We start from the raw sequence: 26,596 nt of genomic DNA on the forward strand, positions 1-26,596 counted from the left end.
CAATACAGATTTTCAACGAGGCCCAGTTTAAAAAACGAACACCTTCTCTAGGTAAGGCCACCACTGTTTTTTCCCATAGAAAAAGTGTTGAATGTCAAACTTGAGTTGCAATTTTATATCACATTTTAGGAGGTTCGTATTTCAAATCCATTTATGAATCTCTAGGTCAGCCTGGGGTGGTGACTCATGCCTAAAGCAGTGCCGTGAATATCACAAGTTCGAAGCCAACCAGGACTTCATAAGGAGACCCTGTCTCAAAATTCCAAAAAAAGAACTTCAGAGTCATAGGTCAGGCAGTGGTTAGTGTGTTTCTATAAACGAAATTCAAAACCAAATAAACACATAAACACCAGCCAACCAAAACTCATGATAGGGGACCTGGAAAGGTCAAAGGTCCCTGGAGAGGTCACCTATGAGCAGGTTTGGATTGGTGCAGACGTATAAGCAAGCATTTCTTTGGGGCTTTACTGCTCACCTGGGGCAGTGAGCACTAAAGCCCCAAAGGACGTTCTTGAAGGCATCCACGAGCACTTACTTTGGCAGCCGGGGGAGAGGGGTCGCTTCTGCGTTCTTATTTCTCCTCTCCTCTTGTGCACTCTGCGCAGACCCTCGCTTCGCTTGAAAAGTTTTTCCTTCCTGCAACTTCGCAAGGGCAGGGCTACGTCTCCTCCATCCCAGCCCCACGCCCGCAGAGTTGCCTGACTGGTAACAGCCCACCAAGTGTTGGACTTTGAAGGCTGGCCATTTTGCACGCCCCGGAGTTAGTCCCTGGTTGAGTCTGAACTGCAGACTCCCCAGTAATATAAGATGATCTTCACAGCCCATTCCAGAACCGGGATTCTGTTTTCCCCTTCCTTTCTTTTTTCTCTCTCCACTCGTCTGCTTTCATTCCCTTCTCACCATAACCCGCCAGGTCCGTTCTCAGTTGGCGCCTGCGCAGAGAGGACGGCGAATACTATTTGGCCCCGCGTTGTTGCCGTAGTTGGCGGAAGCTCGAGCCGTGGGGCATTGTGGGAGAAGATGGCGACCGCCGTCCGCTCCCGGGTTGTCCTAGCGCTGCCAATGTCACGTAAGTGTCACCGGGCACAGCCGGATAGGGTCCGATTCCGCGAGGAGAACCCAACTTTTTTTCCTCATACCCTAGGTTTATGTGTGAACTTGTGCTCTCGAGAAGGGGATGGGGAGCTGGAGTTGCAGGGAGGGACGAGGAGAACCTGGACGCTTTAAAGCTCGAGTTAGTATGGAGATTGTTGGGAAGGTTGAGGTCAAGATAAATTCAGAGAGGAAAAGGGGGTCGCACAGTAGGACATCGATTGGCTTCATGATAGTAATCAATCGAAACCACGATCCCCACCTCTACGGATGGAGACTATGTTAGGTTGTGGCGCCAGGGTCTGCCGGAGAGAGAAATGCTTGCGGAGAAAGAATTAGGAGCTGGGTGGAAAGAGGAGCGCAGAAGAGTGGAAGACAGCTTAGGACGTGGCAACATTGTTTGCCTACTCTTCTGTTGTGGTTGGATTTGTTCTCAGTCCTCTGTTCGAAAGCATGCATTTTTTTTTCTTCCAGAAGAAGCAAAGCCTTCAGACTTTGTTCCTCTCCATCTTTACGCCTCCGTTCTACAAACCGTGTCCACTTCAGTTATGTTTTTCCATAGTGCATTTTACTCATTAACGAGTATCATTGGCTGCCTAATTGCTTCATGTCAGAATCATTGGAAAGAGCTTTGGGGCCAGCAAGAGAAAGCCCAACAGCTGCTAATTAGGGAGTCAGACGTCCCTGTGCCACCGCCTCTTCCATCACCACTTCTTTGCCATTTCTGCTGCTTCTTCCCTCGTGTTACCAACTTGGCCCACACTTCTACAAGTAGACAGGAAAAGCTACCCAGAAGAAGCCTTTTATTAAACTTTTTTTGCTACACTACTGAGGAAAACCACAGAAGAGTGTCTTTCAGGAGACTCGCCAAATGAGCCATGCGAGATAGTCAGAGATGCTCCCAGCAATCCCAGCCTATCCTTTTTAGTACCAGTCTGTGCTCATGCTCTGGTCTAGGTGGAAATAGTTGCAGGGTCCTAGAATTAGGTTGTGATAGCATAGAAATCTGGCACAGGCTTTTCAAGTAGTCTGACTGAGGCGGGCTCTCAGGTCAAGGCAATCGGCTTTGGCCGTGTAGTTTTCCCAAGGCATCATGGAATATGCAGCTACATTACTGAAAGTGTTTATGAGTTGTAGAAGTTCCTTGGTAGAATTTTTGGGATTACTTATGTAAACTATCATATTCTCAGCAAAGAGAGTTTCACTTCTTTTCCAATTTGTATTCCCTTGATCTCCTTTTGGTATCTTATTGCTCTAACTAGAACCTCAAGAACTATCTTGTTAGAGAGAGTGGGCAACCTTGTGTTGTTCCTGATTTCAGTGGGATCGCTGGAAGTTTCTCTTCATTTAATTTGATGTTGGCTGTTGGCTTGGTGTATATTGCCTTTATTATGCTTAGGAATGCTCCTTGTATCCCTGCTCTCTCCACGACCTTTATCACGAAGGGATGTTGTGTTTTGTCAAAAGCTTTTTCGGCATCTAATGAGATGACCATGTGGAATATGCAGGACCACTGGTGCTGCCGTAAGGGCAGGTGACTGTTTGATAATGTTTTTGCTGAGGGTAATCAGAGCAGCAAGAGGAAGTCTAACTGTCAGCTGGGGAGTCAGATGTCCCTGTGCCCCAGTCTTTTCTTATTTACGATAAATGAACATCAAAGGAATTCTTGGCATAGCGATATAAAACAGAAAGGCATGGCAGTTCACATCTGTAATCTCAGTACTTGAGAGGCTGAGGCAGGAGGATCATTGTGGGTTTAAAGACAGTTTGGACTCTATGTAGGGAATTCTAGGGTTACCTGGGTTACCCTGTCTCAAAAAACTTGAGTTTTTAAGGGTGGATAACTCCAGCCCAATATCTTCGGGTGAGATGGTGCCCTTCTGTGGATACCTGCTTCTGTCTTAGTTGCACCAATTTACATACTCACCAACCCCCTACCAAAAAATTGCTTTTCAGTGATTTTTACATCTAAACTGCACTCTTTTTGTTTATCTTCTTGTTTTCTGTGTCTGTGTGTATATATATATATATATATATATATATATATATATATATATATATATATATATGGACATACATATGTATGGGTACTTGTGAATGTGTGTGCATGTGAAGGCCAGAGATCAATGTATGGGGTCTTCCTTAATCATTCTCAACCTTGTCTGTCTGTCTGCCTGTCTGAGACAGAATCCTTCACTGAACTTGAAATCATTGACTTGGCTCGGTTGACTTGACTGAGCTCTAGGGATCCGCCTGGTGAGACAGTCTCTCTATCACCTGTCACTGGGGCCACAAATGAGTGTCACCATGCTTGGCAGGTTTTTCTTCTTCCTCTCTCTCTCTCTCTCTCTCTCTCTCTCTCTCTCTCTCTCTCTCTTTCTCTCTTTCTTTCTCTCCACACACATACACACACACACACAACGACACACAGACATTGAGTGTTAGGGATTCAAACTTTGTGCCTTCATAGCAAACACCTTACCTACTGAGCTAGCTCTCCAGCCTTTTTCTTTCTTTTTCCCTTTTGAGATACCAGTAGTCTTCTGCCTCCAACCACATCCTCAGTTTTGCTTCTCTCTTGCCATCAAGTTTCATTCATGTCCAGATGGTCTTTTGTTGTTTCTCCACTCCAGTCTTACTCATTCTTACTTCTCCTTGATTGTGTATGTTGTGTCTTTCTCATGGGATTCTAGTCTTTGCTATTCTTCTTTAAAACCTTTCTCAAAACACTTTAATACGACCTAAGGTTATATGCCCAATACGACATGGTATTTGCTTTCTAGTTTTGTATATTTCCTATAGATTTTATGCTACAATAATTTATGTTTACTGTTGTTGGTACTTAAATCCCTAAGGTACCATTCCCAAAATAGTTATAAATTTCTAGAGAAAGAAACTGTTATTTATTGGTTGCTTTTATGATAACATGTGCCATGTTTGCTGACTCTGCTGTTTTCCTGAAGGTCCTGCCATCACTGCAACAGCTATATCTGTGTTTCGTGGCCCATCCCATCGCCAGCTTCATCATGCTGTCATACCTCATGGGAAAGGTGGCCGCTCATCTGTCAGTGGAGTTGTGGCCACTGTGTTTGGAGCCACAGGATTCCTGGGTCGATATGTTGTCAACGGCCTTGGTGAGTCAGGTTCTTTTAGTTCAGTGCCCTCCATTGCCCTGAACTAAGATTGCCCCTCTTGAGACTGTGAGCCAGATGTTTTTGTTTTAATGATATTACAAGTTACTTCTGTCTTAGAAGTATATAAATTTTATCTGCCTTGGCATTGAGAAAACATCCATGCTTCCTCTATAGGACATTATGGGAATACAGTACCCTGAGAAGTTATGGCAGCTTTGGTATGGCAGAATACACTTTTTACTAAGCATTAAGTTAATCTATCACATTAGAATTTGATATTTTCTCAGTCATTATTGTGTATCATTCCCATATCATGTTGATGTTGATCCTGTTTACTTTCATCTTTTAGGACGAATGGGGTCACAAGTGATCATACCCTATCGGTGTGACATATATGATACCATGCACCTTCGCCCCATGGGTGACCTGGGCCAGATTATCTTTCTGGTAAGCCTTTATGCCGGGCATTGGAGTTATTAATGTAATTTCTGAGGTCATCGTTAGGGGTAAGAGGCAGTGTAATAAAGCAGTTGTTTAACCCCAGCCTAAGAGCGTCCTCAATTCTGTTAGGATCCTGCAGATCTTGTTTTAGCATGCAAGCCCTAGTCTGACCATGGGCAAACTGTTTTTGTATAGTACTAGATAACAATTATTTGCAATTTGCAGATCATAGAATCTCTGTCAGAGCTGCTGAGCTCACTCTTACGGTCCCAAAGCAGTCACAGACAGTATGTGAGTGAATGGATATGGCTGTGCTCTGGTATTACTTTATTAACTAGGTTGTATGGTTGACATGGTCTGTTGGCTCTTGTTTGCTTCTGTGTGGTAGACATTAGCCACGTGTCGCTGTTGAGCACATGAATTGTGGCTAGTCTAAATTGAGATGTACTATAGGATAAAAATATGGATTTCAAAGACTATGAAAAGGTTATATTCAGTAATTGCTAATATTTTTGTTAATTATTACATATTGAAAAGATTTGAGATCTATTGGAAGAAATAAAATATTAATATGAATTTCTCTTGATTTTGTGTTTACTCTTTTATTTGTGACTAGTAGAAGATTCTGAAAGTAGTAAATTTAGGATTTTATATCTGCCTCATGGTATGAAATTAAGGTGGTTTTACAAACAGAATCACAAGGAAGAAGCTTAAGAACTTGTTCCAGTTGGTATGAACTTACTCCGAAGCAGTCCTTTTCAGCATTCTGTCATGTTTTTCTTTGGTCTTTAGGCTCTTCAGACCAGGGATAGCCAGAGAACTAAAGAGTAATTTAGCACTTCCTAAATCAAGGGAGTGATTTAGGTTGCGTGGGCTCTTTGGCTATCCAGTGAATGGTGAGCTACTTACAGATCACGTAGATTTTCAGCTCAGTTCATAAACTCGTCGATGGTGACTATGAATTAAGTAATCTCAGGGGAAAAAAAAGAACAGAATTTCTATATTAAAATAATTGTGCCAGAGATGAGGACTCATTCCTGCAATCCCAGCACATAGTAGTCTGAGACAGGAGGATTATTGTGAGTTTGAGGTCAGCCTGGACTACATATTGAGCACTAGGCCATTCAGGAATAGAGTGAGGCTCCGCCTTAACAAACAAAGGAGACCCAGGCAGGGTGGCACACACCTATTATCTAAGCAGTGGCGGGGAGGAGGCAGGGGAGGAGGCATTCAAGGTTAGTCTGGGCTGTGTAGACCCTATTGTAAAGCAATGTTAACGACAAAAACTTGAAGTTTTAGACACTGCATTTCTTTAATTCTTCTTTTCATGTCTTTAAAATAGATCTGCTATTATAAAGAGCATTAGGGGCTGGAGATGTAGCTCAGTTGGTAGAATGCTTGCCCTACCTACATGAAGCCCTAGGTTGGATTTCCAGCACTACAGTGAAAGTAAATAGGTAAATAAATAAGGAAAGAATTGAAGAGAAATTAGGAAATTGTCCTGAGTTCCTAGTTTGGTGCTGCTCCTTTTGGCTATCTCCAGTGGTGGGTGCCCGGTTTGCTTACATCCCAAATCATACTTGCTTCTTTAATTTGTAGTAAGGAGGCCGCTTGTTTGTCCCAGCCACTCAGAACTGAAATAATCACACAGAAACCATATTAATTAAATCAGTGCTTGGCTCATTAGCTCTAGCTTCTTATTGGCTGACTCTTACATATTAATTTAATCCATTTCTATTAATCTGTGTATCGCCACGTGGCTGTGGCTTACCTGCTAAAGTTCCATCTGGTTTCTGCAGGGCTACTTGGCTTCTATCTGACTCGCCCTTCTTTCTCCCAGCATTCACTTTAGTTTTCGTCGCCTGGCTCTGTTCTACCCTATCAGGCCAAGCCAGTTTTCTTTATTAATCGATCATATTCACAGCATACAAAAAGGGGAATCCCACATCACTTCCCCTTTTCTGTTTAATTAAAAGAAAGGAGGTGAGTCAGAGAGAAGCCTTGTAACCCTGCTGGAGCCAGAGGAAACTTTAGCCGGTAAGCCACAGCCATGTAGCGATACACAGATTAATAGAAATGGGTTAAATTCATATGTAAGAGTCAGCCAATAAGAAGCTAGAGCTAATGGGCCAGGCAGTGATTTAATTAATATGGTTTCTGTGTGATAATTTCAGGACTGAGCAACCGGGAGCCAACAAGTAGTCTCCCTCCAACATCGTTACTCTTTTGGGCAACAGAAATTACTATGCCTCCAAAATTGGCTACATAATGAGCTGCATGTCAGCTTGGGGCAAAAGACCCAAGTATGCCTCACTAAATATACACCATTAAATATGAACTGCCTCTTTCCAGTGTTTGATGTCATGAATGACATGTACTGCCTTGTCTAGGAAGGGTGGAGGGTGAGCAGGGAGTTTGAGACATCAGCTTCATTTGTTAAAATCAGTGGAGTCTCTGTGAAATGGAACCTTGTTTCTATAACCGCAGATGACCATTCTGAAAGTTGCTGTACATGTTGAGGTGTCCCCCATGTGTTTTAATCTGATTGGTTCCTGCTGTTGCAGGAATGGGACGCAAGAGACAAAGATTCTATCTGGAGAGCGGTGCAGCACAGCAATGTGGTGATCAATCTTATTGGGCGGGACTGGGAAACCAGGTAAGTCTTGGTCCCTCCTGTCTTCTTTGCATAAGTCTTAGGGTTCAGTGACATTTACCAGGGACTTCTGTGTGCTGGGGATTATAGTGTCAGTTTCAGCCAGCTCATCAGTAATGGTGACGAGGTTCATTGGTATATGTCCTGTGGATGTTAGTGGGATGATGCATTGCGGGGGGCCATCCTGTCCCGCAGGAATGAACGCCACCAAAAACGAGAATTCCTTCTCTGGTCACATCTTTATTTGGAGCATTCCCTTGAGGAAAATTGGGGGAAGGGAAGATAGAGCAGGGACGAGAGAAAGCTTAGAGAGAGAGCGTTGGGCCCCGAGGCAGCTGCTTTTAAACGGTGGAGCAGCTTGAACGCTGTCCTGATTGGTTAATGCCATTCTGCTGGTCTGAGCATGTGCAAGCAAGGGTGCAGGCAGGGGTGCTCAGCCCCACATGGCTACCTCCAAACTGCAGGACCACCTGTGCCTCCAGGTGGCTCCCAACAATGCATCTTGTCAGTGTGGCTGGTGGTGGGAATTTGGCAGTGACCAGTGTTGACTTTGCTCGAATCTGTCAATCTGGGGTAGAATTAGGATGTAGGATTTGCTTGTCTCACTGTTCTCCAGTGTTTTAGATTGCCTCTTTGTGTCATTAACTGGAAGTGGTATAAGTACTGATTTGAATGTTGTTTAGTGTTTGTGAGGATTATCAATAGTGGTTTTTTGTCTTTTGAGACAGGGTCTTGTGTATCCCAGGCTCGCCATAGACTTGTAGTTCTCCTCTTCCACCTTGCATGTGCTAAAATTATAGGTGTGTGCTGCCGCACTGGCCCAAATAATGTTTTACTCTGACACTTTCATGGTCCTTTATTCACATGTTTTTCCTTTAGCGTTTATTAAGTGTCTGATTTAGATATTTTTTAGTATGCTTGTTTCATTAAATAGTTTAAATTCTTTGATAACTTACAGGGTCCTTTCAGTTTTCTGTCTCTGGTAGAGACTAACACAGTGATTTGTACGAGTAATTATTCAGCTAATGTTAGGCATTGAATTGTGGCATAGCTCACTCCCTCCCTCTTTCCCTCCCTCCCTCCCTCTTTCTTTCATTCCCTCCCCCTCTCCCTTCTTTCCTCCCTCCCTCCCTCCCTTATTCTTTTCCAACACTAAGGACTGGACTCAGGGCCTCCCTTATGCCAGGCACGTGTTCTACCACTGAGCTATAGCCCTTGTCCCCCTTTTCTTCTTCATTTTGAGATAAGATCCCACTAACTTGCCTAGTTGCCCAGATTGGTCTTGAACTCACTCTGTAGCCCAGGCTAGCATTGAACTTGTGAATCCCTTCCTCAGCTTCCCAAGTAGCCAGCATTATAGGTCTGGCCCTGTCGTGCCTGAATTTTTTTCTTTTTAGGGAAACCAAGTTTCACGAGTGAGAAGTGAGTCCCTTTCCAGACCCTAGCACTTCCCTGCTTCCCTCTAGCCAGAATAGTCAGGTTTTCTTGATGTGCCTTGACTTGGCCTCAAGACTCCTTGAGAACATAAAGTACTTCTTGTGCTGGATTATAACTTTGAATAAGTCTTTAGGTAAGTTTATTGACAATAAGCAGGGCTGGAAACCTTGGGATAAATTACTTTTGATGTAGAGTTAAGTATTAAGGCATTACTCTTTAAAAGTTTAATTGTTATAAATTCTTTTTTTTTTTTTCTTGGTTTATCGAGTCAGGGTTTCTCTGTGGTTTTGGAGCCTGTCCTGGAACTAGCTCTTGTAGACCAGGCTGGCCTCGAACTCTCAAGATCCGCCTGTCTCTACCTGCCAAGTGCTGAGATTAAAGGCATGCACCACCATCACCTGGCAGTTATTACAAATTCAAATACTGTCACAAAAATCAAAGTAGTATAGAAAACTTTGAAATCCTGGATTTTCTTGAATTTTTAACTGCCTCCCCCTTTTCTTCCAGAAACTTTGATTTTGAAGATGTTTTCGTGAAGATTCCTCAGACAATAGCTCAGGTGTCCAAGGAAGCTGGGGTTGAGAGATTCATTCATGTTTCACACCTAAATGCCAGCATGAAGAGTTCTTCTAGGTACCTGAGGAGCAAGGTTAGTGCTGGGAGCTCAGCGGGGGCCGCACAGGCATGGGAAATGCTTTGGAACCTGATGGGAAAGAGGAGTGTTTCTCTACCATGTGTTGAGATGTCAGAGGGTCTTTCATTGTCCTTCTAGAACCAGGTGTGCCTGTGTTGTGATTTTCATTTGTTTGGTTTTTGATGTTGAGTACTGAGCCCAGGTCCTTGGCCTTGCTGGGCAAATGCTCTATCCCTAGACCACAGCTCTAGCTGCTGTACATGTGTTGTGACCTTTTGGTTGAATGGCCTGTTAAAGGGTCTCATATATGGATAGATCGTATTACTGCCTTCAAATGCTTGAGGCTGTGGGGAGACATAGCAAACAGCAGGAAATGTAGATTATGATTCCGGCCAGAGAAGACAGGCTTGGGTGCGCTCCTGTGATTACAGGACCCTCTGTCCTCTTGAACCTTTTGGAGTTCAGTTTCTGCCAGTCACCCCGGGCAGTGTGAAGGCTGAGATGAGAGGAGTAGGTAGTGCCAGGGAAAATGCTCTTTGCATCGTTCATCTTCCTCCTGCAAACTCGCCTGAAGTCTGGGGTTGGCCACCGTGGCTCAGAGTCCATCTGGAACCTAAAATGTCTTCTTTGTGCGGGCTTATTAGTGTCTGGTCTACCCGTAAGCATTTATCATCTGCCACAATGAGCTTGTCTCGTGTCATCCTGACAAGAACAACAGAGTTCTTAATAATGACTCCAGGTTTGTGTTCCAATGCTTATATTTATTGAGAAAATTGTTTTTTAAGCACCAGTCGTGTGCTGTAAATTGCATGTCATTACTTGTCAAGCAGATGTGACCCAAGCCCTCATTAGGATTCTAGTCCACCGGGGAAAATGATCCCTGCTAGCTGCAGGGAGATTTTTCAAAACTCCAGTGCCCAGTCTGTACCCCTGACCAACTAAAGCAGAATCTTTTGGGGTGGAGTTTGGCTTTCAACTCTGTATTTTGTGTAATCTATAAAATGATCTGTGAAAGCTGTGCTTTTTGTTTTGAATGAGAGAGTTTTTTAAGTATATAGCAAGCGGAAATACAAGAATCAATAGCTATTCGCAGATAGCAGGAAGTAGCAGGTAGATGTCAGATTGCCATCAAATCAGATGATCACAAAGTCAGCTGGGATAAGACTTTATCCCAGGAGAGAGCAAACAAAGCAACATCACCAAGCTAGGGCCACCAGACAGACATCCAGCAGAAACCACCTGGGGAAGCCCTTTTGCGATGGAAGAGAAACTGGAATTTCTGACTGCACTCTAAACCCAGGTGGAGCAGAATATCCCCTCATAGGAGGCTTCCAAATAAAAGGACAAACAGCAGCGAATGGCAAGTCAGGTTGAGCTCTTGTAGTCTCCCGCAGAAATAACTGGGAAAGCCATGCTGAGTCACGTGGGACTTCCTGATGGAGATTCCTGCAGAGCAGACTGTTCCAGGATGACCTCTGGCTTCTCTCCCACTGCAGGGCATTGTTATACCTTGAGAGAAACAGCAGTGATCTCTGTTGGAATTGCTTAGCCTCTAGCTGTGCTTAAGGACACAGTAGCCGCTGCTATTTTCCCATCTTCCTTACAGAACCAAGGGTTCAGCCAGACACGAAAGGGAGTGTTTGAAAAGAACTTGGCATCAACATATTGTGTCTGAGGTAGGGGCAGGGGTCAGCTCTGCTTTCAGAGCCAGCTTCTCAGCAGCCTCAGAAGAGCGTGGCACTTTGCTAGTGTAATTAGTATCAGTTCTACTCTCTCGCTAATCAAACTCAGCACAGATTAAGAGGCACTGTTTTCCTTGAGAGAATGCCAGGGGGCCAGGTTTTGGACTTGCACTTCAGCAATGTCCCAGTTGTTCAGGGCTTCTGACCCTGGAGCTCAGGAGAGATCTGTGCTGGAGATGAAAGTTGAGAGTCAGCAGAATCTGTCATTGGACGAACAATAAGGTATAAGAAGGCTGGCTGAGAAGAGAGCCCTGAACGGGGCTGAGGCATGCAAACGCTGAAAGTATGGTGGGGGAGGGATACTTGCAGATACCAGAGCCAGTCAGAACTGCTGAACATGTGTGCTAGACAGGAAGCCGGAAGAGAGCAGTGTCACAGAAGGCTGCATTCCAGGAGGGAAGAGGTATTGTGAGTATCACCAAGCAGTCAGAAGGTGTCAGATCTGTGGGCATCTGTGATCTTGTCAAAAGTGGTTACAGATCAGATGTTGAAGTTGTTGAAGCAGAATTCAGAGTCAGAGTGAGAGAAATGGGAGCTGGAGCTTGGTGTGGTGCAGCAAGGTGGGCTTAGTTCTCTCTGGCCTGGCAAGGGAGAGAGGTGGGAGGGAAGAGCTTGTGGTGGGGTTGGATTTTGTTTCTCTGGCAGGCTGCGATCTTACTGACATAAAGCAGAGAGTCTGTAAACAAGAGAAAGAAACATAAGGCTGGAAAAGCAACCAATTTCCCTTCATTGTAGGGTTCCCTAGCATAAGAATAGGAAGAACGTCTACAGAATTTCTGGGTGTGGGGTATTTGTTTTGTCTCTCATCTGTGTTTATAGCATTCTGTTAATTGAGTTTTTTTAATAATATGATTATCTTCCAAAATTATGACTACCTAATGAAAATAGGGCCTTGGAAATGTAATAGTCTCTGGTAGTGGGAAAGGGGAAAGCCCTAGCACCTGTCAAAGATCTCAGAATGCCTTTTGTTTTTGGTTGTTTAGGCGGTGGGAGAGAAGGAAGTGAGAAATGCGTTTCCTGAAGCCACTATCATACGGCCATCTGACATCTTTGGAAGGGAGGACAGGTTCCTCAATCACTTTGCAAGTACGCATCCTTCTTCCCAGAAGAGAGGAGTGCTGGTGGCTTAGCACAGCTGAGCTGAGCACCAGCCCGCAGTGCTCTCTGAGCTCCCAGACCGAGTTCTAGTTCCTCTTCAGTTACCTTTCCCCTTTAGAGTTTTCTTTTCCTCATCAGTGTGGTCCTTTCCGCTTCTGGGTAATGAGGGTCTGGTTGAATGTTGTGATGTGGATTTAGGGAGGTGCAGATTTACTTCCCTCTAGCCGCTGAAGGAAGTGGTCATACTTGGCCCAGAGTATGGGCTTCAGAGCCAGAAACTTTAAACTTTTAACTCTGTGACCTTGGCAAGAAAGAGCAAATCTTTTGAGTTCTACAAATTCTCCCTTGTCCCCATCCTGGACACGTCTCAACCGCTATCTTTTCACTGGCTTCTTTATTGTATCTTTCTCAAAATACTATGACATCATAGTCGTACACCAGGAAGCCTTTTCAAATTGCCTTCTTTCCTTCATATGTATTTAGGATTTGTCCCTGACTCTTGTGGACTTGTTTCTTTGTGTAGCTGAATAATTTTCCTCTGTGTGGCTATGCCCATGGGTTTATCAGCTTTGCTGTGTCTCCCTCTTGATTGTACCAGCTGGAATTCTGCATTGATTTCCACTTTGTTTTTAAATCATGATACACTATTTAAAATATAAAATTTATCATGTGCGAGTTCTTTATGTTGAAGCTTTAACGCCTGAAGTAACTAGATGTGAACAGAGGGATTTGGAGGTCATTAGGCTACATGATGTCATAAGGGTTAGGTACTAATTGTACGGGGAGAGAAAGGCCACATGAGGACACAGGAAGAAGATGACCACCTACAAGCCAGAAAGAGATCTTCACCAGGAACCTGCAGACACCTCGATTTTGGATTTTCCAGCCTCCAAAGCTGGGAGAAAGTAGTTTGGGTTTTTAAGTCATCTAGTCTGTGGTATTTTGTTGTGACAACCTGAACAGACTAGGCAGATCTGTGTGTGGAGAGGTTAAATGCTACAGTATGAGGAGGTTGAGGTAGCGTTGGAGCTGGCTGTAGACTTGGCTAGAAGCTTCAAGGGCATGACAGCCATGTGGACAGGAAGAAGCTGTGCCGGCCATATTCTCATTGCTTGCTATGGCTGTGACCCGGCAGGAAGCACCGTAGGGAGGAAGGCTTCATTTTGCCTGACACCTTGAGGGACTGCAGTCCACCATGGTGGGGAAGGCGTGGCGGTGGGACGGTGAGGCAGCTGTCACATTACATCCACACTCAGGAACCAGGGAGACAAGGCTACTGCTCAGCACTCTCCCCCTGTAGCCCAGGCTGGCCTGGAACTTAGAGATGCTGCCTCTGCTTGCTGAGTGCTGGAATTAGAGGTGTGCACTACCACAATCCAGCCTTTGTTTTTACAAATTTGTTTGTTTGCTTTTGCTTCTTTCTTTATTTGTGGGCCATCACAACCCCGCCCCCTTTCTACTTGTGTTTGTTTATTCAATCCAGAACCTTCAGCGTCTGATGTATTTGTTACATTATTTTCATCAAGTATTCTCACGACAGTTTCTTGTTTCTTCTTCCAGATATTCGTTGGTTTGGTGGCGTGCCTCTTGTTTCTTTGGGTTTTAAGACAGTGAAACAACCAGTATATGTAAGTACCCTCCCACATCAGTCCTCAGATTTGCCTACAGGCCACTCAATCCTAGGGAGGCATTTTCTCCGTTAAGATTCCTTCTTTCCAGATGACCCACCTTGTGTCCTGTTGGCAGGAAAACTAGCAGCTTCCCAACTGACACTGCTGGTATTTGGAGCCAGACAACTCTTCAGTTCTTCACTGTAGGATGTTGAGCAGTCCCTCTGTCCTTGAGTCAGTAGATGCCAGAGGCAGCCTACCCCACCCCCTTCGAGACAAAAATTTTCCGTATAGTTCAGCAGTTTCCTAACGATTTCTGGTTATGGATTCCGGGTCTCTGGGTCTAAACTTGTATACAGTTCCTATTTTGAAAGCCAGAATGGCAGGGCATCAGCAGCTCTGTGTAGTTCAACCTCTAGGTTATGACTCAGAACAGAGTAAGGAACAGTGCTGGGAGATCACATGGGTGAGATTGTGGCCTGGCCATGTCAGGAAGACCTTAGGCTGACTTAGATAAGACTTCTGTCTAAGACAGTACTCAGATGAGCCTTGAACGTGATTATTTGAACACCGGAGTAGGTAGGTGGTTCCTTATGGTGTCTGAGACGAACTGGTGTCATTGTTCAGTCCTGTCCCTGTGACTGTAGCCCCTGCGTTCCTTCCTCCCTTCGTCCTTCTTCCTGTCTTTCCATCTCTCCCTAAACATTTTTATATGTATGTTTGTGATCCTGGGGTTGGACCCAGGATAGTGTGAATGTAAGGCAAATACTCTACTGTTGGGCTGCATTCACACCCAGGACTGCCACCTCACTTGAAAAAAATTGAGACATGTTGTTCCAAGTTGCCCAAGCTAGCCTTGAACCCAGTGTGTAGCCCAGCCAGTCCTTGAACTTGGCCTCATCTTCCCAGGTAGCCATGATCACGGACCTGGTTCTTCAGGTCTGATATCTTAGCTCAACAATCTGTCTTATGATTTGTATAGGTTTCAGATGTTTCCAAAGGGATTATTAACGCGGTTAAAGATCCAGATGCCAGAGGAAAAACCTTTGCCTTTGCCGGGTAAGTGCCTAGAATTGGCCTTTATGAAAAGATGATGGTAGGTTATAAAACAGTACTTCCTGAGCTGGTCACTTACAGGATCAGAACATCTGGTGCTCACACTTCCTGAGCAGGTCACTCACAGGATCGGAAGGAACATCTGGTACCCACACGCAGTAGCTGGGGAACCTAGAGCTTGGCCTGAATGTGCACAGTCCTATTGGCCGTCTGAGAACCACTGCCTTGGACTACTACAGAAGCAGTCAACACTTGGTGTCATGGGTTCCTGTTTGCAGATTCAATGTTTTTGATAAAGTATTCAAGGAATCCAGGCATAGTGACTGTCACCTGTAATCCTAGCACTTGGGGGTTGGGGCTGAGACAGGAGGATCACCACAAGTTTAAGGCCAGCATAAGTTACAGAGTGAGTTTAAGGCGACCCTGCCTCAAAAACAAAACAAAACAAAAAGTCACAGGGGAAAGTGTCTGCACTGAAGATGTACCTTTTTTCTTAATTTCTCAGCTCACTGATTTAGCTACAAGGGAGTTCTGTCTCCACCTCCCCAGTATGGGGGTCACAAGCATGCTCCTTTGTGCCCAACTTCTTTTTTATGTGGGTGCTGGGATCTAAATTCAGGTCCTCAGACTTGTGCAGCAAGCACTTTGCCAGCTGAACCATCTCCCCAGCTCCATCCGGTTTCTGGTAGTATTAATTGTATTGCTTTATTCTGTCATCTTTAGTTAAGGACCTATAAAACACACAGGGACACACTCACACTCAAATTTACACATATATGAGACAAACTCAGTAAATACACAAAATAGAGCAATGTAAAACTGTATTTTTATATACTAGCGAGTAAGCAGTCTGTAAATACAACTGAGAAAATCTTACTCACAGGCAGGGAAATGGCTCAGTCAGTTAAGTGCTGCCATGCAGGCAGCAGGACAGGAATGAGTCTGAGCTCCAGGCACACAGTGTAAAACAAAAAAAAAAAAAAAAAAGAAAAGAAAAGAAAAAAAAGGCCAAGCAGGCCTGTGACCCAGCTCAGGGGAGATGAAGTCAGGAGGATCCCTAGGGCTCCAGGTTCAGTGGAGACTGCCTTAGGAAACAAGATGCAGCGTGCAGAGGAGAACTCTGGCCCACGTGTGTGCTGCAGGTGCGCTTGTGCACAGTATATCCACCCACACGTGTGTGCATGCACCACAGGAAATCATGGTCACAGCAGCATAAGAAATACAGTGCTTAGGTAAATTTGGTTAAGACATGTACCTAAAAAACACTATGAAAGGAAAGGAAAGAATAAACGGTAAGACCTTCCAAATTCTTGAATTGGAAGTATCAATGTTGTTATTAAAATGGCAGTTGTCCTTAAATTGCTCTATAGATGGAATCTTGTCAAAATCTAGCAGCCTTTTGCAGAAAGTGACAAAGTCGAAATTTAAACAGTAATATAAGGATAATACAGGGTCTTGCCACCTAGGTAGCCCAGGCTCCTCTAGGACTCATTTTGTAATCAAAGCCAGTATCATACTCAAAAAAATCCTCCTGTCCTCTTCCTGAGATTATGAGTCTCCACCGCTATGCCCAGCTCCAAATCATGTTTATGGCCAGTTGTCTGACTGGGGACAAAAGTGCTGTGGCTCTTGAGTGGAGAGAGGGTGGTCTCTTCACAGGAAAAGACTGGAAATAGGGATTTGGACTTTTACTTTATAATCTGTGAAGAAAAGAAAAGAAATGTAAAGTTTAAATTATAAATATTTTGAGTGGAGCATATTCTAGATCTTGAGTTAAGCAAGATGTTTTTAGCTATAGCATTTGAAGTATAATCCATAAAAGGGGAAAAGTTAAGTTTGACTCATCAGGATTTGAAGCTTTTGTATTTCTAATAATACTACTTAAAAATGGAAAGCCTTGGACTGGAGAGATGGTTCAGTGGTTAAGAGTACTCTTTTTCCAGAGAGCCTGGGCTCTATCCCCAGCCCCACCTCCATATGGTGACTCACAGTGCCCTCATCTGGCCTCCATGAGCACCAGGCATGCACAAAGTATACAGATATACATGCCCCATGTTAAATTAGCAACAGAAACTTCAGTAAAGAAGGTAATACGGATGTTGAACAAGCACATACTAAGGTGCTTGATTTCTTCTGTGGTTACCACGGAAACCGTAAACTACATTGAGAGAGCATATTGCAGAGATTCTATCAAATGCTAGCGACAATGTAGGAAAATAGGAAATCTTGCAAATCGCTGCTGGTGGAAATACAAAATTGTACAGCTAGCCACATAAGTAGTCACAGTGGTACACCTATGAGGTAGGAGACTCAAAAGTTAGGGCAGCCTGGGCTACATGGTAAGATCCTGTCTCAATTAAAAAACTGAATTATAACTTAAAATGGGTGAAATTTATAATATATAAAATATTCTAAAATAATGAATGACAAAGACAAGGTTTCTGCTTTTATGGAGCTGGTAGACTAGTTATGACTCCCATAAATAATAGACCAAGCCATAAATAATAAATTCCCAAAAGGAAAATACAGTGAAGTAGAAAACCTGGTGGAGAAGGAATGGCAATTATATTGGATGCTCCAGAGGGGGCGTGGCAGTATGGTGATTTGTGACCACCCTCTGGACTTTAACCTGATTGGAGCATTGAGACAGGGCCAGTGTTGTACTGTGGGGGATCTCATTGGAAGGATAGGAGGTGGAGGCAGTGGGGCAAACAGCTCTAAGGAGAAGCAACAAGAATGTGATTATGAGATGGTGGTAAGGCTGGTCAGACAGTTTACAGGGTAAGGGCCCTTGACACCAACCCTGAACTGAGTTTGCTCAGAACATGGTGGAAGGAAAGAACTGCCTCCTGCAAGTTGGCCTGACCCCCATGTGCTCCCTGTGACTCACATTGTGACCACACACAGATACACATGGGGGAGGGGTCTGGCAGGTGAATGTGCAGTCAGGGAAGGGCCCACCAGGGTTAGAGTGTTGTTCAGAATGGTCCAGCGAGGAGCTAACAGTTGACGATTGCAGGGTAGAGTAGTAGAAGGCTTGGAGATGAGGTGGTGCAGAGCGTAAGTGAAGGGCTCAGCCACCCTTAGGGACAGGCCGAGGATATGGCCAGATGCAGACAGCTCTGAGAGACCAGGGGTCTTTTCACTGGAACCTGAGAATATCAGCCAGTAGACAGGACGGCTTGCTCAGAAAAGTAAATTGAGGCCAGAGAAGATCAGTTCCCTAGAGAACTCATGGGCAAGCAGAACTGAGAGTGTCATTTAAATCACTGAGCAGAGATAAGAGGTGAAGCCGGTTAGTTCAGGGGCTTTCTCCTCTGCTGGTATTTTTTGGTTTTTGTTTGTTTGTTTGCCCCTAGAGAAGGCAGTATTTAGCTGACAAGCCTAGAGGAGAGGGTCTCAGACCCAAACTTTGCTGAGGATATCTGTTGCCAATGATCCTTAATGCCAAACTGTGAAGTGCAGGTGGGGAAAGATGTGAGCTCCACTGGCCCTTTCCTGTGTGAGCCAGGGGTCTTTGCTTTGTCCAGTCACACGTAATGGAGTGTGTTGCCGTGGAGCCTCTTGAGGAGGCTCCTTGCACACAGGTAGCTTAGCCATGGTCTAGTGTTGCCTGCAATGTACAAACCAGAGAGCCTTGACAATCCTTCTGGGATTTAAGGACTGTTGGGGGGTTCCGTGTTAGACTTCCTCTAGCTGATACCAACATTTCTTTTCTTTTTTTCCTTTTTGTTTTTCAAGACAGGGTTTCTCTGTAGCTTTGGAGCCTGTCCTGGATCTAGCTCTTGTAGACAAGATTGGCCTTGAACTCATAGAAATCATCCGCCTGCCTCTGCCTCCCAAGTGCTGGGATTAAAGGAATGCACCACCACCACCCGGCTACTAGCATTTCTTTTTGCATGGTGGACTTTTATGTTTGTTTTTGTAAGATGTTGTAATAGTAAGGTTTGTAGCGAATGATCTTCATTTTGCTCTCAGTTATGATCTTTCTGAGGCAAATGGCATTAGGAAAGTGGGTGGGTAGAAGTTGAAATGTAAGTGGAGGTTAATTATTAAAGTCTGGTCCCAGATACATGGAGGCTGCCTATGTAGAAAGGGTGACAATTCAGGAGATGGAATTGGTTTTGGTCATTGTAAGGGACAGAAGCTATCGAAGGCAAGAAAGGTGTATAAATGACCATAAACATACGAAATAAAATTAATTTTGTATATTAAAGGAATGCCAGGTAAGCCAGGCTTGGTGACTCAGACTGAGGCGAAAGGATTTCTGTGAGTTTGAGGCCGGCCAGGGCTACACAGTGAGACCCATCTTAAATTTAGGAAACAAAAGGACTAGGGGGTATCATGAACATATGTACAAGAATGTGAAGTGTCTGTAGAATAGGTTGTCTTTGGCAGGAAGGTTAGCAGGTGATTTTTCTGTGCTTGTCTGTGTTTGTTACAATGTGTTTCCTTTTTCACAAGAAGAGTGTTCATTTTTTTGTAAAAAATCATAGGGGCAAATGATGTGAAGTTGTGTTTTGGTTTTCAGACCGAATCGGTACCTACTCTTTCACCTGGTTCAGTACATCTATGGCATGGCCCACAGGACCTACCTCCCCTACCCCTTGCCACTATTTGCTTACAGGTAAGTACTGTGCTGTCTGTCCGTGTCTACCCATGAGAGAGTTGGCTAGAAGTACTATTCCTAATCCCTTCCCAGGGTACCATGAAGTACTTCTTACAGAAGGCCAGTCTGCACATCTCTAGTGTGTTGAAAATCTCTTGTAATTCTGGCCAAGAAAGGAACTGTATTGTAGGTGACCTTAACAAGCAAGGATGACCTTAGCAGTGTTTTATGGGTAGTTCTTCAGAATCTCCAGCTTAAAACCCTAGGGTTGGGCTGGGGATGTGCCTTAGAGCCAGAGCGTTGTGACAGTGTGAAGCTCTGGGTTTGGTCCCCAGTGCCTTGAACAAATAGACAACAGTGAAACCCTTGGGTTTTGATTTAGAGAAGTGTCTTGCTTGGGAGCTGGTGTGAGGCAATAGTCAGTTCTCCTTTTGTTTCTTTCCAGCTGCCCACCAGGGGGCAAGGTTCCCAGCTCTTGTTAAGGCAGACTTTGGTGTAGCTGGGGAGGAGGATCCTGACCCAGACCTGGCCCCTTTGTCTGTCTTATTTCCTTCCTTCCTTCCTTCCTTCCTTCCTTCCTTCCTTCCTTCCTTCCTTCCTTCCTTCCTTCCTCCCTCCCTCCCTCCCTCCCTCCCTCCCTTTCTTTTTGTTTCTTCACTTCTTCCCTTTGAGGACTACAGTTTTAAACCTACTGGGGTTGGTAGCTCAGTAACAAACTACTTGCCTGGCAAGTGCAAAGTCCTGAACTCATTCCCCAGCATGGCTGCACATACATCCGTTCTCCTGCTGGCTATGTTCTCCATCCTGAACCCATCAGAGCACATCTTAGTAGTCTTGGCAGAAAGATTTTCATGTCTAATGTGCCGGAGACAGATTTTTAAATCAACATGGCAGTCCATTTCTGTATTTAGTCAACAAATATTTACTGACTGCCTTCCACTTCTCAGGTAGTGTTCTAGGCACCTAAGATACTGAGGTGATCTTTTGGGTAGCGTGGTCTATAGGCTGTAGGGTATAGCTCAGCAGTCTATAGGCTGTAGGGTATAGCTCAGTGGTCTTTAGGCTGTAGGGTGTAGCTCAGGTTGTACACAGGAAGGGGGACAGAGAGGAGACATGGTAACCATACATAGTAGACAGGGACAGAGTGTGGACACGAGGTGAGGGGGGACAGAGGAAACATAGTGACCATACATAGTAGGCAGGGACAGAGTGTGGACACGGGAGGGTGGCAGAGGAGACACACTGACCATACATAATAGACAGGGACAGAGTGTGAACACGGGAGTGGGGGGGGGAGAGGAGAAGGCCCCAGAAGCCAGAAGACTGCCCTCACTAAACATTAACAGAAGATGAGAAACTGCCAAGTGGAGGATTTCTAAGGCATCAAGAGAGGTTGAGAGGAAAAGTCGTTTGGTTTGTTTTTCTGGCTCCATATACCATGCTAGCTTGGAACTTACTGTGTAGACTAGGCTGGCTTTGAATTTGGAACAGTCCTCTGTCTCTGGCGTCTATACCACTGAATCACAAGTGCAGGCCACTGTATCTGGCCTTTTTTTTTTTTTTTAAGAGTTTGCGTATTTGTTTGTGGTGATGGGTCAGACCTGAGCCTCTTACCTGCTAGGCAAGCATTCCACTGCGGAAGAGAGCCCTCACCTAGGAAGGGGTACCAAGCATGAGTGTCTGAGGAAGAGAATGTTGCCTTTGTTCACCCCGTCTCCAGGATCTAGAGCAGTTACAGAGGAATCAGGCAAAGGGTGGAAGATAAGGGCTCATTTTGCAAAAGTAGAAATAAAACTATTCAAAGCAAAGTGGTGGAACAGATTAGAGAGGGGTATGCTGTTGATGCTGACAGCCGACCATATCAGGGAAGGTTCTAGGGACACCAATTATTGTTCTGGGATTCCTTTTATGAGGTTCGAGAGAAGGAGGAGTTTGGTTGCTAAGGAGAGTAGCTCGTGGAGTTCTTTGTTTTGATTAACAGATTCGATCATATAATCATTTTTTCTGTATGTCTGTTTCTACAGTACAACTGATTTTAGTCACATGCAATCCCAGTTTTGCATAGATGTAAGATGGCAAGTTGGTTCTCCTTAAAAGTTTACTTGAGGACACAATTTTGCTTTATAGCGTATGCACCAAAAACTGTTCCGACTGGATCAGTTTCCGGTCTTTGCACCCAAGTGCAATGGAAATGTATTTGAAAAGAAACTGTCCCAAGTTTGATGGTCATTAGGGGAGAAGAAACTTAATCCATTCAGAGAGGAGCATTTGGGTAGCTAGATGCAGGTAGGGGTCTAAAGTTGCTATGTCCGATGTTTGGAGAGGTGCATGCATACATAGGACATGCAGGTGAAAGAACTAGGCTGCCACGTGCATTACAAGAAGAGGCAGGTATGCATAACCGAAATCTGGTTAGAATCTGAGGTTACTGAACTATTCCCTATACTTGTCTGCCTCAGCACCATGCCTGGTGCACAGAAGGGCCTCCATTAATATTTGTAGACTGGCATGCTAGTGAAGGCAGCTGATGTAAAGAACCTGAGATCTCCACAAAGGAACACGGACTCATTGGGGACCAATTTGGGTACAATGTAAACCAGGAGGAGGGAGACATTTCATGTTGCCCATGAAGGTGAGGGTGAAGTCAGGGTTGGCAGGTACAGATGGCCTGGCCCACTGAGTACCTTGCATTGCCCATACGAAATCTGTTAGTGTGGACCCAGGCATGGGAGCTGCTCTTAGGAAGAGTGGCTATAATTGGGATTTTATATGCTGCTAAAGAAATTCTGAGCAGTCTTAGGACTTCCTTTTTCATGGATTTATTTTGCAGTGGGAATATTCTTTCAAGCCTTTAGAAAGCTGGAGCTAGAGGGCGGGGCTCATTGTTCTCAGTTGTAGAGTACTTGCCTAGCACACGGGAGGCCTGAAGTTTGGTTCCTAGCACACACATGCACAGACAGACAGACAGACAGACACACACACACACACAAGCTGTAGATGTAGACAGGCGTGGTGGCACACGCCTTTAATCCCAGCACTTGGGAGGTAGAGGCAGGAGGATTAGGAGTTTGAGGTCGTATTAGCCACATAGTGACTTTGAGGCTTGCCTGGGGTACATGAGACCCTGTTTTAAAAATCCAAGAAAGGAAGGGAGAGAGGAAGTCTGAATTAGATATATCTTCACAACAGTAGAGCCAAGACATTTTTATTTTCTCATAAAATAACAAAGACAAAAACTGGGTGAGTTCTTGTGTGCAGCAGCCCCTCTTTCCCTGGCTCTGACAGGCCGAAGTCAGCGCAGAGACACTCCTCACCCATCCCACGTGTCTTTCCATTCCAGGTGGATTGCCAGATTCTTTGAAATGAGCCCATTTGAGCCCTGGACAACGAGGGACAAAGTGGAGCGGGTAAGTCTGGGCGTAGCAAACCTCTCACCAGACAGCGCTGCAGAGCTGGAGAAGTCAGTTCAGTTTGGCTGACTTGCTTGAAGGTTGCAGGGCTCCGGTGGGAGGTGTTTCTGCTGGCCAAGGCTAGCTCTTCTGCTTTGGGCCAACCTGCATTCATTCTCACGTGACTCCACCTTCTTCTCTCTGATAGTGTGGTCGTCTTTCTGTAAGATCTTTCCTGTCAGCGTTCAAACATGCAGTGGCATCCTTCACTGGAGGCCGGACTCTGTCCTGGAGCCCTCCAGCCATTTCGCTGTCCACTGTGTCCCCTTACAGCCCTTTGGGTTTTCAAAACTCACTAGTAGATGAAGGTGACTTTGGATTCTTGATCCATCTGTTTCTACCTCTAAGTGCTGAGATTACAGGTGTGCCACCATGTTATCTGACTTTCCCTTCATACTTTAACCTCCGAAGAACTGTCTGTACCTGTTCCCAGCATACTCTTGCCTCGTTCTTTCTTTAATCCATTTGAATCAAATTATCCCTCTCTGCCCTAAAACTGCTCTTTCCAAGGCTACCCATAGTGCCACGCTGCCACCTCTCAGTCATCTCATTCCTACTGCGAGTAGCATTTGCTAAAGTACCCCATTTCTTCTATTTGAGATGTTGTCTTTGCAGCTCCCTGGTTCAGGCGGCGTTCTCTGGCTCTCCCTTCTCTCAGTGGGCTGTGCTGAAGGCTCTGTTCCTGCCTTCCTCCATCCTGACTGCTCTCTGTTCTGATGGGGTCACAGCCTCACCCGCTCTCATTTCTGTTTGTAAACCATGCTCCTCCCAGTTGCTGGCCGCTGCTGATAAAGGCGGTTCTACAGGTTTTCTCCTGTCCTGGAATCCACTGTTACACTGCGGACATAGTAACATGCCGTAACTATAACTGCAGCCTGTTTTGTTTTGTGATTTTTGTTGTTGTTTGTTTGTTTTTTATTGTTATCAGGTGTTTTTGTTGCTGTGTGCCCTTTGCTGGCCTGGTGCTCAGGGTGCAGCCCAAGCTGACTTTGAACTCATGCTGATTGTCTTTTCTCAGCCTCCCAAGTACCAGGATTACAGACACGCGCATCCACCATGCCCTGCTGCTGCAAATTCGTGTTCTGTCCTTGGGCTCTCGTCTCAGTGACGGCCCTTTCTATGTTGTTCTTGTAAAATATCTCGGAATCCTGTGCAGTTTTATTTCTCTTCTAGACCTAAATGAGCATCGTCCCACGGGACTTCCCGCAGTGCTCAGAGTGGCCTGTCTGTACTGTCACATTGCCAGCAGCAGTGTGTGATACGGAGGACTTGATACATGTCTACCATGGCTGCAGATACCAGATTTCAACTCTATTTAATTTTAGTTCATTGAAACTGAAACCTGAATCATATTGACCAGTGGCTGCTGTGTTAGATGGTAAAGGGCTAGACCCTCAGCAACCCCCACTAGATGCCTAACACCTGCCTGTTCATCTAGTGTTTCATTAGAAACATATTTCTAATACTGGAGGTTTGCCGTGTACTGAGGGCAGAGTGCATAACTGTCTCTCCTTTACTTACTGTAACCCAGGCAACAGTCCTTTTTCCTCTTTGAGAGCCTCTTGCTGCCCCTCTTGTCTACCTGCAGTTTGCTGTGCTCGTAAGCCCTGGCTCTTCTTTCTCATGTCTGCCACGCTTGTCGGATTCATTGATTATTTGCTCCCTGGGTGCCCAAATCTTGCTGGGAAGATACCAAATAAAATAGAAATATGACAGCGGCTCAGCCTGAGTATTGTGGGTTTTCTTTCTATTGACAGGACACTGCCAAACTGTCCCCTAAGAGCTAAAGCACAGCATAGAGTTGAGAATAGTCCCAGGGAACAGAGACCGGTAGCTGTTAGTCTCCCTCTGACAGGCTGACTAGAGAGCAGAGACCTTCCAATGGTGCCTTCCTGTGCGTGTGCCGTTGTCTGACACTTGCTCTTACCGTGGTGACTGAGGAAGTATGAGTATAGTGGGCAGGGGCTCTCTGGTTTGGTTTGCAGACAGCCCTAGAGAACTCTAAACACACTATGGTCCTTTCTGTGTTGTTCATTGGGGGTCACAGGATGGGACCTGGTGCGGTTCCGTGTACAGAAGGATCTGCTTTGGTGCTTTTTGATGGTCATTCTTCCCTAAACAAGATGAGTTTGGCTTCTGACTTGGTAGTGAGTGTTTCTTAACCCAGAATGAGTATATTTGGTTTAGAACCTACAGTCCCAACATTTGGGAGGCTGAGGCAAGCATCACAAATTTGAGGTTAGCTTGGGCTACATAAAAGGTACCTAGGGGTTACAGTGTGAGACACTGTTGTGGGAGTTTTATTTGTGTTGTTGTTCTGAGACCATCAATGGAGTGGGACCTTGGTTTGGAGGGCAGAGTCCACATTCAGCTGGTCAGAGTGTACCATAGAGTTTTCTGGTGGACTCAGAGGAAGATAGAGGGACACAAAGATGGAATAGGGAAGGACTTAAAGAGATGCATGGACTTTTTTGGTCTGGGAAGGTGGAGAAGAGGGTCAGTTGATATTTCTCCATTGCTCCATGGATCTATCAGGTTATTTCCTAATATTTAACTCCCAAACATTATTTTTTGATAAACAATAAAAGAAGCCACAGTATCTGGTACCCCACATGAGGCGCCAAATACTTTCTTATTGGGACCACCAGTCCACAGATAATGAGACAGAGGCTTATTATTAATTATAAAAGCTTGACCTTACCCTAGGCTTGTTCCTAACTAGTTCGTATAGCTTAAATTAACTCATGTTTTTAATCTACGTTCTTCTGAGAAGCTCATTACCTCATCTCCATACTGCCCATCCTGCTTCCCCTGCTTCTGCCTGGTGACTCTGCCTTTCTTCTTCCCAGAGTTCTCTCTGTGTCTAGAGGTCCCACCTGTACTCTCCTGCCATTCAGCTTTTTATTATTTTTATTTATTTTATTGGTGAATCACGGGCAGTACATCTTCACTTACTATACAGATATTCCACAACAAGACCCTGTCAAAAAATTCTGAAACCAAACTTAAAAAAAGTTAAAACTTAAGTAGAGGGCCAGAACCCAGAGACTCAGCATAAGAACATTCTATTTTAGCTCTTATCTGAATCCCTGGGTGGAGACATAGCTTCTGCCTCGCTATACTAGGTTCAGGTCTGTGTACATGTGCCTGTGGATCCCCTGGTCCAGGGTCACTGTCCTGTGTTCCTGAGTGGTGTGGGAGACCTGCCTCTGGTCTTTGTTGATCTTCACTATTCATTCTGCTTCAGTGAGTTCCAGAATCAAGGGTTACTATGTGTTCTCTAAAGGTATCTGCCTCAGTGATGAGCCTCAGGTCAGCTGAAGGGTGTGGATGTTTTAGGGGTGATGTTTTCAACATTCTCTGTGGTCCTTTCTTCACAGATGCATATCTCAGATGTGTTAACACCTGACCTGCCTGGCCTGGAAGATCTTGGCGTTCAGGCTACCCCACTGGAACTCAAGGCCATTGAGGTGCTGCGGCGGCATCGCACTTACCGCTGGCTGTCTTCCGAGATCGAGGAGACAAAGCCTGCCAAGACAGTCGACTATTAGTTCGCCCAGGCCACCTGTGTTCCTTAGAACCCATTACATAGTAAATGAGGTCGCTCTATTAAATATCTGAAAGTTCAGTCTGTTTCGCGT

The 26,596-nt window shown here is 45.0% G+C and overlaps 2 protein-coding genes across 3 annotated transcripts in view; one reads left to right on the forward strand and one right to left on the reverse strand.

Moving 5' to 3' along the window:
- Akap3 (A-kinase anchoring protein 3) overlaps positions 1 to 917 on the reverse strand; it is a 25,347-nt gene extending 24,430 nt beyond the window's left edge. The window contains exon 1 of one of the 2 annotated variants that reach the window (XM_048444086.3): positions 536 to 917. The gene's annotated coding sequence lies outside the window, so the exon portion shown is untranslated. The remainder of the gene's footprint in view (positions 1 to 535) is intronic. The other variant, XM_048444084.3, reaches the window with a different exon arrangement.
- Ndufa9 (NADH:ubiquinone oxidoreductase subunit A9) lies at positions 918 to 26,583 on the forward strand. Its single transcript, XM_048444090.3, has 11 exons — positions 918 to 1,069; positions 4,056 to 4,226; positions 4,576 to 4,673; positions 7,232 to 7,323; positions 9,265 to 9,406; positions 12,117 to 12,219; positions 13,792 to 13,859; positions 14,824 to 14,900; positions 19,429 to 19,524; positions 22,847 to 22,913; positions 26,336 to 26,583. Exons 1-11 carry the CDS (start codon positions 1,021 to 1,023, stop codon positions 26,504 to 26,506), a joined length of 1,134 nt encoding a protein of 377 aa, XP_048300047.1. The 5' UTR covers positions 918 to 1,020; the 3' UTR covers positions 26,507 to 26,583.
- The last annotated feature ends 13 nt before the right edge of the window (positions 26,584 to 26,596 follow it).

Source organism: Myodes glareolus, chromosome 3 (genome assembly GCF_982192425.1).
Source record: "Myodes glareolus chromosome 3, mMyoGla1.1, whole genome shotgun sequence".
Classification (NCBI taxonomy): Eukaryota; Metazoa; Chordata; class Mammalia; order Rodentia; family Cricetidae; genus Myodes; species Myodes glareolus.

Excerpts from the sequence above, each read along its gene's own strand:
- Ndufa9 (XM_048444090.3), top strand. The coding sequence starts at position 1,021 with ATGGCGACCGCCGTCCGCTCCCGGGTTGTCCTAGCGCTGCCAATGTCA. Across the intron at positions 9,407-12,116 it reads CTAGGTACCTGAGGAGCAAG|GCGGTGGGAGAGAAGGAAGT; the intron begins GTTAGTGCTGGG and ends TTGGTTGTTTAG. Across the intron at positions 13,860-14,823 it reads CAGTGAAACAACCAGTATAT|GTTTCAGATGTTTCCAAAGG; the intron begins GTAAGTACCCTC and ends TGATTTGTATAG.